At 44.4% G+C, this 14,597-nt stretch overlaps 1 protein-coding gene across 1 annotated transcript in view; it reads left to right on the forward strand.

The window, feature by feature from the left end:
- LOC118402020 (zinc finger protein 521-like) overlaps positions 1-12,135 on the forward strand; it is a 172,175-nt gene extending 160,040 nt beyond the window's left edge. The window contains exon 9 of the mRNA XM_035799828.2: positions 10,352-12,135. Within this exon, the coding sequence (XP_035655721.1) occupies positions 10,352-10,381 (30 nt within the window). The 3' untranslated portion in view covers positions 10,382-12,135. The remainder of the gene's footprint in view (positions 1-10,351) is intronic.
- Positions 12,136-14,597: the final 2,462 nt, after the last annotated feature.

The following is a 14,597-nucleotide window of genomic DNA, read 5'->3' on the forward strand; positions in this document are numbered from 1 at the left end:
TTTCACAATTCCTGACATTTAATCCTAGTAACACTTCCTTGTCTAAGGTCAGTTAGGATCACCACTTTATTTTAAGAATGTGAAATGTCAGAATAGTAGAGTGATTTATTTCAGCTTTTCTTTCTTTCATCACATTCCCAGTGGGTCAGAAGTTTACATACACTCAATTAGTATTTGGTAGCATTGCCTTGAAATTGTTTAACTTGGGTCAAACGTTTCAAGTAGCCTTCCACATGCTTTCAACAATACTTTGGGTGATTTATGGCCCATTCCTCCTTGGCCTCCTTGCTCCTTGCTCGCATACGTTTTTTCAGTTCTGACCAAAAATGTTCTATGGGATTGAGGTCAGGTCTTTGTGATGGCCACTCCAATACCTTGACTTTGTTGTCCTTAAGCCATTTTGCCACAACTTTGGAAGTATGCTTGGGGTCACTTCAACTGTATGGCCACGGAGTTCTTCCAAGGTATGGAGTCCCTCCAAAAGGTTCTGAAGTAGCTCCTCGTGTCTTCCAATGGTGGCTCCTTGCAGGAAGAGCTGGTCTGAGTCTACTGGATTGAGGGCATGCAGAGGTTTGTAATCCAAGGCAGAGTCATCAAGGGACAGAACGGCAGGCAGGCTCAGGGTCAGGGTAGGCATAAAGGTCAGAACCTGGAAGACTAGAAAACAGAACTAGAGAGAAGGTAACACACGTAAAAGACGCTGGGATGACTTGACGAGACAAGACGAACTGCCTAACAGACAAACAGAAAACGCAGGTATAAATACACAGGGGATAATGGAGAAAAATGTGAGACATCTGGTGGGGGGTGGAGACAAGCACAAGACAGGTGAAATGGATCATGGTGTGATAAATAGATGGCTCTTTTTCTATCCACCCAGACTATCCCAGCTATTACTCATTTATTACATGGCTATTATCCACACAACCACATGCCAGAGGCTAGACACAATAAGACACACACCAAAGTCTCCCCACTCCACCCTAGCCCCAGAGCTGTACTGAATGTCCACGTGTCCCCAGACACCACACTTCAAACAAGGCGGTTGGTTACCAAGGAGACCATAGCGGTGGTGGCCAAACAACGACAAGGTCAGCCCTCCCTATGCCCAAATAAATCAAATCAAATTTTATTGGTCGCATACACATATTTATCAGATGTCATTGCGGGTGTAGCAAAAATGCTTGCGCTCCGAGCTCCAACAGTGCAGTAGCATCTAAAAACAATTCACAATAATACACACAAATCTAAAAATGGAATTAAGAAAAATATAAATGTTAGATTGAGCAATGTCAGAGTGGCATTGACTAAAATACAGTAGAATAGAATACAGTATATACTTATACAGTCAATAAGTGTTGACTATGGAAAGTGACAGCTGCTAGTTTTATTAGTTGTATTTATTTATTTGATTGTATTCTTCATAACCCAAACAGGAAGAGATTGCACCCCTAGTGGTCGTGCCAACATTATGGAATGGAGATCAATGCAAGCAAAGGGGGACTGAGTCAATACTGGCCTGGGTTCAATTAAACCCGCGATCACTGCTCAGGGAATGTAGCACTAGGACTGCATGGGCCTTCTCGGTCTGGTCATAGGGGTGAACTTCACATATACAGGTTAGGTATGATCAGTCTTTTTACAGTATCTGGTGAAAACACCATATAAAAATGGCTATTTAGAACTTTGTGGAATGAAATAGCATTTGTCCAGTGCTTTGTGTTAGTAGTTCGGATACAGCATGACCCATATGTGTCTCTTAAAGCAGCCCAATGTTCCAATTTAACCTGTGATCTGTTCTGAGCCTGTGAGTTCTTTTCTCAGCGTATCTGAGCAGCAGCGTGCTCTGCTCTTATGCATAAATTAAACTTCTGACTGATGACGAGCAGTGTGCTGTGGCTGGATCTCTGTGGTTTGTCGCTCCGCTTGCTCCCTGTGCTCCAGATCCAGCTACTGTATGTCAGCAGACTTATGTCCGCTACGAGCTGAGAGGTAGTTTCAGCACCCACTCAGTAGATATGGGGGGCATAGCCACTACTGTTTAGACATGGTGGGCATAGCCAGTACTGTTTAGACCTGGGGGGATAGCCACTACTGTTTTGACCTGGGGGGATAACCACTACTGTTTAGACATCATAGTCAAAGCCACTACTGTTTAGACCTGGGGGGATAGCCACTACTGTTTAGACATGGGGGGCATAGCCACTACTGTTTAGACATGGTAGTCAAAGCCACTAGTGTTTAGACATGGGGGGAAAGCCACTACTGTTTAGACATGGGGGGGATAACCACTACTGTTTAGACATGGGGGGAAAGCCACTACTGTTTAGACATGGGGGGATAGCCACTACTGTTTAGACCTGGGGGATAGCCAATACTGTTTAGACATGGGGGGGATAGCCACTACTGTTTAGACATGTGGGGATAGCCACTACTGTTTAGACATGGGGGGAAAGCCACTACTGTTTAGACATGGGGGGGATAACCACTACTGTTTAGACATGGGTGGATAGCCACTACTGTTTAGACATGGGGGGAAAGCCACTACTGTTTAGACATGGGGAGAAAGCCACTACTGTTTAGACATGGTAGTCAAAGCCACTACTGTTTAGACCTGGGGGGATAGCCACTACTGTTTAGACCTGGGGGGCATAGCCACTACTGTTTAGACATGGGGGGAAAGCCACTACTGTTTAGACATGGGGGGAAAGCCACTACTGTTTAGACATGGGGGGAAAGCCACTACTGTTTAGACATGGGGGAAAGCCACTACTGTTTAGACATGGGGGGAAAGCCACTACTGTTTAGACATGGGGGGATAGCCACTACTGTTTAGACATGGGGGAAAGCCACTACTGTTTAGACATGGGGGGATAGCCACTACTGTTTAGACATGGGGGGATAGCCACTACTGTTTAGACATGGGGGGATAGCCACTACTGTTTAGACATGGGGGGATAGCCACTACTGTTTAGACATGGGGGGATAGCCACTACTGTTTAGACATGGGGGGATAGCCACTACTGTTTAGACATGGGGGAATAGCCACTACTGTTTAGACATGGGGGAAAGCCACTACTGTTTAGACATGGGGGAAAGCCACTACTGTTTAGACATGGGGGAAAGCCACTACTGTTTAGACCTGGGGGATAGCCACTACTGTTTAGACCTGGGGGGATAGCCACTACTGTTTAGACATGGGGGAAAGCCACTACTGTTTAGACATGGGGGAAAGCCACTACTGTTTAGACATGGGGGATAGCCACTACTGTTTAGACATGGGGGAAAGCCACTACTGTTTAGACATGGGGGATAGCCACTACTGTTTAGACATGGGGGATAGCCACTACTGTTTAGACATGGGGGATAGCCACTACTGTTTAGACATGGGGGGATAGCCACTACTGTTTAGACATGGGGGGATAGCCACTACTGTTTAGACATGGGGGGATAGCCACTACTGTTTAGACATGGGGGGATAGCCACTACTGTTTAGACATGGGGGGATAGCCAGTACTGTTTAGACATGGGGGGATAGCCACTACTGTTTAGACATGGGGGGATAGCCAGTACTGTTTAGACATGGGGGGATAGCCACTACTGTTTAGACATGGGGGGATAGCCACTACTGTTTAGACATGGGGGGATAGCCACTACTGTTTAGACATGGGGGGATAGCCACTACTGTTTAGACATGGGGGGATAGCCAGTACTGTTTAGACATGGGGGGATAGCCAGTACTGTTTAGACATGGGGGGATAGCCACTACTGTTTAGACATGGGGGATAGCCACTACTGTTTAGACATGGGGGGATAGCCACTACTGTTTAGACATGGGGGGATAGCCAGTACTGTTTAGACATGGGGGGATAGCCAGTACTGTTTAGACATGGGGGGATAGCCAGTACTGTTTAGACATGGGGGGATAGCCACTACTGTTTAGACATGGGGGGATAGCCACTACTGTTTAGACATGGGGGGATAGCCACTACTGTTTAGACATGGGGGATAGCCAGTACTGTTTAGACATGGGGGATAGCCAGTACTGTTTAGACATGGGGGGATAGCCAGTACTGTTTAGACATGGGTTTAAACATTGGGGATAGCCACTACTGTTTAGACATGGGGGGATAGCCAGTACTGTTTAGACATGGGGGGATAGCCAGTACTGTTTAGACATGGGGGGATAGCCAGTACTGTTTAGACATGGGGGATAGCCAGTACTGTTTAGACATGGGGGGATAGCCAGTACTGTTTAGACATGGGGGGATAGCCAGTACTGTTTGACATCGGGGGATTTCCACTACTGTTTAAACATTGGGGATAGCCACTACAACTTAATCATGGAGGGTTAGCCACTACTGCTTAGATGTGGGGAGTAGCAACTACTGCTTTGTCATGGGGGGATAGCCGCTGCTAGGACTGTGAGCTGTATGACAATAAAAACAATTGTGCAGGGTCTTGGATGGAATCAGGTAGCAGAAGTAAGGGGAGTTAGTGCTGGAATCGCTTTCAGTTCTTTTTGATATGAATATATGAGTTTGAAGAAAGTTTCCATTGCATACATGCATCTCAAGTTAGGATTCAAAATAAAATAGATTGTTTTGGCATTTTTCTGTCTTTCAATGTCAGTTGAAATGTCACAAATCAAAATTACCTGACAACTCCCTAAATTGTTCTTTAGCAAATTATTCAATCATTGTTGTGAATTGGTGCGCATAAAACGTGTCAACAAATGTTTACCATTTCAATTATGTCTCTTTGAGGCCTAATGAGAATCTGATGTTTTTCACCTGGCCGGGACTGTGCTCTCTGTTGCCTGGCATCACGCTTGTATAATATAATGTCTCCTCGACTTTCCCCCAGTTTGAGGGGTCCCCCGAGACCCAAGCTTAGAGAGTAATTATTGTTCATTCCATCAGCTTTCTGAACACTCTATAAAGTCACAGCTCTGGGTTGTAGTAGACATTCCAGAACCAGAAATAATGAGTTTTTAGTCCTGCTATAGTTTTGCCTCGTTTGTAGATTAGGGACTGACGCATGCCAGATCTTACAACTCCTAGATAGGAATTTTAAGTATCAGCTAACCTCATCATAAGTTATAGCAATCTGTCAGTCGATGACACAGTCGATAATGTGGCATGCAACCATTGGTTGATGTCTGAGCAGGGGAACACGACCTAGAGTAAACGAGAGGTTTAAAATGGCAGCTGATCTGTTTGGCTTTTTCCTCTGCAGGGCTGATGTAACAGGTACACACACCTCTGTTGCCTTGCTACACTGGAGCCCAGACCGGTGCTATTGATGGAAACCATAGGAATTGGAAACTACATAAAGAATGATTAGTTAATAAATCAACTCCCCAGCCTGCATGCACTTTCCCTGTCTCTCTCCTCCCTCTCTCTATCTCTCTTCCTCTCCTCCTTCTCTGTTAAATTCTTTAAGACATTTGCATGGGTTTTCATAGGTACACAGGACCCCTGCCGGGCATTCTCCCTCCCTCCCTCTGTTCCCTCTCACCCCCCGAGGGTGTTCCAGCAATATGATGTAATCTGATGAAAGAAGGCGGTTGGAGGGTTAACGGTGGCAGAGAGCCAATCGATGGAGCAGAGAGAGGAGGAAGAAGAGCCTTCTCAGTCACAGGCTTTATTCGGGAGAGAGACGGATGCTCATTATTGATCAGAGCAAAACTTTATTTAGTGGAGAATTGACTGCTAAGGGTTTTACCTGGGCTCTGCTGGTAACTGGGACCTGCAGTATAGCAGCGTGGTGTATGTAGCCCAGCGGGTGGTCGGGAAGAAGAACCATGGGGGGTAAGGGAGACTGTGGGTAAGAGAGGGGGAGATTGAGGATAAGATAGGGGGAGATGCGGGGTAAGTGAGTGTGAGATTGGGGGTTAGGAAGAAGGAAGATGGGGTAGCAAGGAGATTGGTGGTAAGGGGTTTAGTGGTTGGGGTCAGTCAATCTGTTATGAATTGACATGATTGATTTAGGTGACATTGGTGGGCTGAGGCTAGGAGCTGAGGTGTATTTGCTGTATTTCACTGTGTGAATGGTTGCACACATTGGCCTTCAAGAATCGAAATCGAAGAGGTGAAATTGAATGATGGAGTTCTTATTTTCTCTCCCTCTATCACTCTCTCCCTCCCCCCTTTCTCCACTGATATACAGAACATTATCTATCTTCCACTCCGTGGAGTTCAATATCCACAGAGGTAAAGGTATCATTTTCCTTTTTTTCCCCCTTTTTTTCTTTTTTTATCTCTTTCATTCTTTCTTTCTTTTCTTTCTATTTCCCTCCAGCCTGCATGGCTGCCACGGCCACTGAAGTCGTTTAGCACCGTCCTTGAAAAAGCCCTCAGTGAGAAAACTACTGGCATGTTTAAGGAAAAGGTAGAATGCAGTGTGTGTCAGACAAAGCTGGGATGTGCAAGGGGTAGGGTGGTGGAGATGGAGGGGGGGTACTCCCCAGGGGGGTTATTTTCCCCTCTAATAGCTGTTACGAGCCCTACATTATATCCAAGGAGCTACATTCCTTTGGGGTCCAGACACACACACATACACACAAACACACACACACACACAGTACACATACAGTACACAAGCACACACACAGGCACACTCGCTCTCCAACACACATAGACATAGAAAAAAGCACACACACTCTCTCCCGGCCGCTTTGCTCACTCCGTGTCAATATCCTGCCATTTGAAGTCACGTACTGCAGGGGCTTCTGGGAGTCACCGAGGAGCCAGGCTGACGGGTAATGGGCCGCATTCATTAATAAGGTTGCCGTGCTCCTGTCCCTCCCCGGCAATGCCACGGATGTCTTCACCGGGGGGATGGGAGGTGGGGGGGGCGTCCCGTGGGGAGTCTCCTCCCAGACTCACTTAAAGGAGCTTTATTTCATCGAGAGAAGAGAGGAAAGAGAGAGAGGGGAGAGGGAAGCAGAGGAGAGAGGAGAAGCAGGGACCGGCTCTTTAAAATGAAGTGCGGGGGCCCAGATGGGGCCCCAGGCAAGCCGAGGCTAACCCTTCTAGGGGTCAAACTCCCTCCTGCCCCCGTCAAACAGCTTATTACCCCACCTGTCGGAAAGTAATCGCCCCGGCTGAAAGGAAAGCTGTCGAGGTGTTTAAATGCTTTATATGGAGGCACTTGAAACGGTAAAGAGGGAGGGGATGGAGGGGAGGGGACTAATGGACGTGGCCTAGCCTGCCTTAGGGATTCTGCTATGTTGATAAGACTGAAGGTGACTGCAGTCAGTGCATTAGTAAACTCACCTTTATGGCTCAGGCTCGCTGAAGGAGTCACAACCTTTTGTGGTTCAGGGTCTTTCCATGTTGTTTATTCAAAGAGAATTCAAACCTTTATTCAAAGACAATTCAAACCTATCTGGAGTAGGAGTTTGCTTACGTGTGAGGGTGTGTTTGAACTATATGTCACTGTTCTTCTTTGTGTGTGTAATCAGCGTACTGATGAGTGTTTTACAGGTGTGCCTAGTCCGTGGAAGTGTAGTGAGTCCAAGGCCATGTTTTTAACAGAGCGCAGCAAGTGGGGCATGTGGTTTGCATTAAAGGGATTAGCAGTCACTTCAAAAGATGACCTGGATTTGGCCCACCAGGGACACCAGTAACACACCCCCTGGTCCACACACACACACACACACACACACACACACACACACACACACACACACACACACACACACACACACACACACACACACACACACACACACACACACACTCCCTCCTTTAAAGAACCTAGCTGGCGCAGCTGCCCCCACTACAACCACTCTCCCTCACTGCACCCCACTGGTGTGTGTGTGTGAGTGTTTGTGTGTGTGTGCAGGGTTGCGTAGGTTACTTTCTAAATGTAATCTGTTACAGTTACTAGTTACCTGTCCAAAATTGTAATCAGTAACGTACTTTTGGGATGACCCCAAACTCATTAACGTAATCTGATTACAATCCGTTACTTTTAGATTACTTTCCCCTTAGGCTACATTAGAAGAAGACAGACATGTATTTTACCAATTGATCAACATCTATTGCAGGATAAACCAATGTTAAAGTTTAAAAATAGCTGGCAATATATTGATGTTAAATGTTACTTTATGGGTCGGTTATGAAGACTTCTTCTAACCCGTCGCTTTCTACTACATATAATAATACGATTAAATTAAACTCAGCAAAAAATGAAACGTCCCTTTTTCAGGACCCTGTCTTTCAAAGACAATTCGTTAAAAATCCAAATAACTTCACAGATCTTCATTGTAAAGGTTTAAACACTGTTTCCCATGTTTAATGAACTATAAACAATTAATGAACATGCCCCTGTGGATCGGTCGTTAAGACACTAACAGCTTACAGACGGGAGGCAATTAAGGTCACAGTTATGAAAACTTAGGACACTAAAGAGGCCTTTCTACTGACTGGATTCACATTTATTGTCGAAGGAATGAGCGTTACACCGAGGCCTGTGCTCTGGAGCGGGATCAATTTGGAGGTGGAGGGTCTATCATGGTCTGGGGCGGTGTGTCACAGCATCATCGGACTGAGCTTTGCGCTGTGCGTTTCAGGGAAGACATCCTCCTCCCTCATGTGGTACCCTTCCTGCAGGCTCATCCTGACATGACCCTCCAGCATGACAATGCCACCAGCCATACTGCTCGTTCTGTGTGTGTATTCCTGCAAGACAGGAATGTCAGTGTCCTGTCATGACCAGGGAAGAGCCCAGATCTCAATCCCATTGAGCACGTCTGGGACCTGTTGGATGGGAGGGTGAGGGCTAGGGCGAAATCCCCCCAGAAATGTCTGGGAACTTGCAGGTTCCTTGGTGGAAGAGTGGGGTAACATCTCACAGCAAGAACTGGAAAATCTGGTCCAGTCCACGAGGAGGAGATGCACTGCAGTACTTAATGCAGCTGGGGCCACACCAGATACTGACTGTTACTTTTGATTTTTGATTTTGACCCCCCCTTTGTTCAGGGACACATTATTCCATTTATGTTAGTCACATGTCTGCGGAACTTGTTCAGTTTGTCTCAGTTGTTGAATCTTGTTATGTTCATACAAATATTTGCACATGTTAAGTTTGCTGAAAATAAACACAGTTGACAGTGAGAGGACGTTTCTTTTTTTTGCTGAGTTTATATCTTTACATTAAAAACCAAAGTCTATCAGAATTACAGTCATTTACATTACATTTACATTTAAGTCATTTAGCAGACGCTCTTATCCAGAGCGACTTACAAATTGGTGCATTCACCTTATGACATCCAGTGGAACAGCCACTTTACAATAGTGCATCTAAATCTTTTAAGGGGGGAGAAGGATTACTTTATCCTATCCTAGGTATTCCTTAAAGAGGTGGGGTTTCAGGTGTCTCCGGAAGGTGGTGATTGACTCCGCTGTCCTGGCGTCGTGAGGGAGTTTGTTACACCATTGGCCAGAGCAGCGAACAGTTTTGACTGGGCTGAGCAGTCATTCCAATAAATGTTAAACCCATTGATCTTCAGGAATAGGACTTATGGAAGTAAAATAAATATGAAAGTATAGCCAAGTTAAGAATTTATTAGCCAGCCCTACTCTGTTGTTTATGATTTTGTTGTCATGGAGGACTGATTGGGCTCATTGATTCGAGTTGAAAAATAAATGCAGCGCAAAAAAAATGCTATTTACAACAGTAATCCTCAAAGTAATCATCTAGTTTTTCAAAAGAATCTGTAATCTGATTACAATATTTTTGCTGGTAATTTAACGGATTACAGTTAACATTATTTTGTAATCCCTTACATGTAATCCCTTACATGTAATCCCTTATACTTCCCAACCCTGTGTGTGTGTTAATATATTCCATAACAGATATTACATGGTAACTGTTGTTTCCATGGCCACAGCCATTGATCTGATGTTGGTATTGATGGTTGGGGATTGAGATGTTGTAGGGAGGGAGATGTTGGATGGAGGGAGATGTTGTCAGCTCCGTGTCAGTGTGTCAGGAGAGGACGTAACCATGTTTAATCCCTTGGAGGACCAGAACATATGGCTCCACATAACCATTTACTGCTGCTCGGGTTGATTGGACATACAACCACATCCTGACATTCACCACTTACAACACTACATTATGTCAATCACTAACCCTCTGAAAAACCAATGGTGAATTCATTATTTGGTATTAAGAATATGCCTTAATATTAATGGGAAGATATTCAGTGTTCAAATTCAAACTTTCTAAACGGAGTAAATGTTGAATGAAATGGAATGTCCTTGTGTTGAATTTGATCTTGATTCAGTCGTTTCATTCCTTTCTCTCTCTCTCCCTCTCTGTTCTTCCTCCTATCCAGAACCACACGCTGACTCAGCACAGCAGCTAACCAGGCAGATCATCACTTGGCCAGAGGAGGAGAGGAGAACCATACGGCGAGGAGGAGAATCATGTCTGACCCAGTCAGTCCTCCAACCACCGTCAGTGCAATAGCCCACTGGCTCTTTTGCACTGAACTTTGGATTCACTTCACATAAGGAAGGACCATGTCACACAAAAAGAAAAGTACAGATGAAAGACAGAGGTGTGAAAAAAAGACAGAAAAACGTATCTCTGGTCTTTGTCTGGTCGTCATGTCACCAAAACTGGACAACTATCTTTGTAAATAGAAGTACTTCTTCATGTGTTGCTTAATAACTCCAGCTAAATTGTAGTCTTATACAGTACAGTATTTGCTAATGTACAGTTCAGAACCGGTTGTCCCCAAAAAATTAAAGAGAGAAAAAAAAGCTAAACAGAAAATGCCACTGTCAACAAGAAGATGTGGAAGTCATCCACAATATGTTGGCGAAACAGGGTGCCAATGTGGGGTATTATTATATAGGGAACATGAAGTTGTGGTATGGTCAGTAAGGTCCCTTTTCATCAGCGCACATTTCCTGTATGTGACACTATCCTGACCTGGTCACTTATGACAGAAGGGTATAGCAGGATGCTTGATCACCAGCAGAGCCTGACATGACATCACAGGTCTCATTCCAACATGGCTGCCATTCCAGTTGACCAGCTGAAGACTAAGTTGTGCATTTAATCTGGTCCGCCTGCCTAACTGCACATGGACAAGTTCAAATGAGACAAAGAAAAAAAAAGAAAAAAATGGAGAAAAACAGGACAGGGTTCTGATATATGCAAAAGCAGTGACACAGATTTGAAAAGGCCAGCTAGCTACTCTGGTTGGCACGGTAACAGAGACATTGTCAACCCCCCTGTGTCTCCTAGAGCATCATGGGAAATCTCCAGCCCACTGACTCAAACCTGTATGTTTCTGTTATTAATGTTTACTGCTCGTTCAAGCCTGGAGATTACTGGAAAAATTATGTCATTTTTCTTAGCTCTTTGTATTACATTTTTTTTGCAATGGGGAATAAATCCATTTTGATTTGGGGTCGTGGGGGAGACTACATGTATTAGGTCTCTCTGGGGGATGTGCTTAAACTTATGTCCTGGGCTCTCCTTGAGAGCTCCCAACTCCTCCTCTTCCTTCCCTGTTTCCTGCGGTATCCCATTGCTCTGCTCTCTGCTCAAGCTGGAAGCCATTGTGGCATTATAATACACCAATATAAATCATTCTGTTATGTAAATGTTTTTGCATTCATTGAACCTGAGATGCACTTTTGTATGAAACTTTAATGTTTTGATCTTTTGATTGAGAATTGTTCGTACTCAGTTTACAGGAAATTAACCACCATCTCCTGCTTCAGCAAAAGGACAGTTATCTTGTCTGTTATTCAAATGTTATTGTACAAATATGGAGTTCTGTATTTGGCAGACCTCGTTTTTTTTTGGTGTTGCACATGTGATGGAAATATTAAAACTGTATGAAAAATGCTGTGTGTGTGTGTGTGTGTGTGTGTGTGTGTGTGTGTGTGTGTGTGTGTGTGTGTGTGTGTGTGTGTGTGTGTGTGTGTGTGTGTGTGTGTGTGTGTGTGTTTATGCATGCATGTGTGCGTGTGCATACAGTATGTGTGTGGATCAATTAATTTGATTAAGTGGCAAAATGGGCCCTTGGCAGCATAAACATTATCATCTTCAAAAGCTTACTTTGCATTTTTGGATTTAAATAAAATTCCATCCTTTTCGCTGGTTCCCTTGTGGCTCTGCCTAACGAACATCTGAGCATCTTAAGGGAGGTCTACGTTATTAATGACTCCATTACCCATCACCCTGTGCGGTCCCATTCCACACACCCTCGCACCAGGCCTATTAGGGAGCCTGCAGCACTCCAGGGGACCAATGGAAAGGAAGGATGTCTGTGCCGAATGGGACAAAGGGCCAACTAGTAACATCTGTCTGTCTTTACAGATGATTCCTCACAGCAACGAGATGAAAAAAACAAAGTCCAAAATAACTGTTATGACAAGGGACATGAGTATGTCATGCAAAAGCATATATTTAACAAAGACAACAAATTGAATAAGATTATAGAATAATTATTAATGTTTTAATAAAATTATGCCACTTTTTTTCTAAAACAAAATTAAGATTAGAAATAAATTAAATCAGCAGGGAATATTCATTCCCATATTCATGGGAATTCCAGGTTCCTGGGAAATAATTGCAATCCCCAAACCCTATCAGGAGGACCTGAAATATTCTGATTTTACAGAATGTGATGCTGTTTTCAATACAAGAAAATATATAAACTCACAGCACCTCCCATTGGTCTGCCTGTAGGATTATTGGCTGGTAACAGACCCAATTATGTGTCCAGACAGATTATTGACCATGACGAGCCAGCACCACGACCATGGGGAAATAAAGTCACTTTATGTGTCAACAACAATTACTTCATTGGATTCTCCTTCACTGTATCCTAATGAACACATATAATGTGCCGATCAGATATATATATATATATATATATATATATATATGTGTGTATCTGATGTAGAGGTTTTATCTGCTATTTTGACTCCTCTTCATGATGTTTTTCTGACTGACAATCTTTTTCTATTGAAATGGAATAGATGGCTCATCTCACCAGTGTTCCAGCATTAACTGTCAAGCAGAATGCAAGCTGGGCAGCCATTAAACAACTCTGCTAGCATCTCCCCGTGCCAGACACTTTTAATAAGCTTCAAGGGCATTCTGAACGGGTCCAGAACTTTGTGTTGCCAGAGATGGACTGGCCCACATCATCCATTACGTTAAATTGGGTGTCGGCCTCCAGCTCATATTTATGATTTAATTAAATTAACTTGTGAGAACCACCGAGGCCTCCATTTCGCCCGCCAGCCTCAGCAATGAAAAGCACACACACAAAAACACACATGCGCACACAGGCACGCACACTCACATGTATACACTCACACACAAACACACAGATGCATATGCCTCCAAATTCCTCCTGCCCAAGAGTGAGACTGTGGGCGCTTTGGCAAGGGGACTCTCAGAGGCTCAATTAAAGGAATATAAATACACAGACCCCAGTCATCTCCGACAGCGAGCAATGGACCACATGGCCTGCACGGCATCTATAGAGATATCATTACTGGGCTGATCCACCACAATATGGCTGCACACACATACTGTACTTTCAGTGCAAGGCGAATTATGTTCCTAGGTTGTTTGAACCGCGGTTTGGATATTTCACGTGCTGGTAGTCTTTGCCTGTTGATCTTCTTTTAACCACACAGGGTGGGTCAACTCCCACCGCACATTGTAGGCCTGGATTATCCTGCGGTATGAGCCTCTTTCCTGATGAGGGGGCCTCCCTATCATCCTACCCTAAACTGAGTTAGCAATGGAGCCCTGACACTTTATCATGGTCACTTCTCTTGGTCTATCCCTGCTTGCCACAGAGGTTAGCTCACTCCTTCATACTGTTAACACTCCGTGGGTAGTTTGTGACACGGTATGCTACGTGACAGTGGGGGCAATCCAATAAAAATAAATTGTCCTCTGCTCTATTTTCGTGTGACCCGCCTCTTACTGCGTGTTATCTCGCTGTTCACGCAGGATACGTTCAGCCACGGGGTTAAACTATTTTTATAAGCATGGCATAATCTCAGACACTCCTGCTAGCGGCTGGTCTTCCCTTTATTATTGATCTGATAACCCAACTTCAGGGGTGAGTCACACTTGCCAAGTCCCGGCTATAGGGTTTCAGCTAAAACAAATGTATTGAAATGAATTCTCAGCCTAAAGCAGGGGTTCGGCACTTCGTCTGAGTAAGGACAAACTATAGACACTCAGTAGTCCTTTTGTGTGATTGTTACACAGTTACCCACAAGCTCCCCTGTGGTTTCCTGCTCAAGCCCACAATATGGTATGGCCGCGGGACACCTAAGGTGAACCCCCTGAGCCAAAATGTGTTATAATTAAACCTTTTTTCTTCAGCACTTATTTAACAAAGTGTCATTTAACTAGTTAATGAAAACAAGTATCACTTCTCTTTTGGTTGCACAGCTTCACAACTGATGGGATTTCCCATTTTTTTTCTAAAGCAATTACAATGCAGTAGCTTCTAGCAATAGTAATTAAGTAATGTTCTTACTTCTAATACACGGCTGCCCAACCCTCTTCCTGGAGATCTACTGTCCTGT

This window comes from Oncorhynchus keta, chromosome 23 (assembly GCF_023373465.1).
Source record: "Oncorhynchus keta strain PuntledgeMale-10-30-2019 chromosome 23, Oket_V2, whole genome shotgun sequence".
NCBI classification, from domain to species: domain Eukaryota; kingdom Metazoa; phylum Chordata; class Actinopteri; order Salmoniformes; family Salmonidae; genus Oncorhynchus; species Oncorhynchus keta.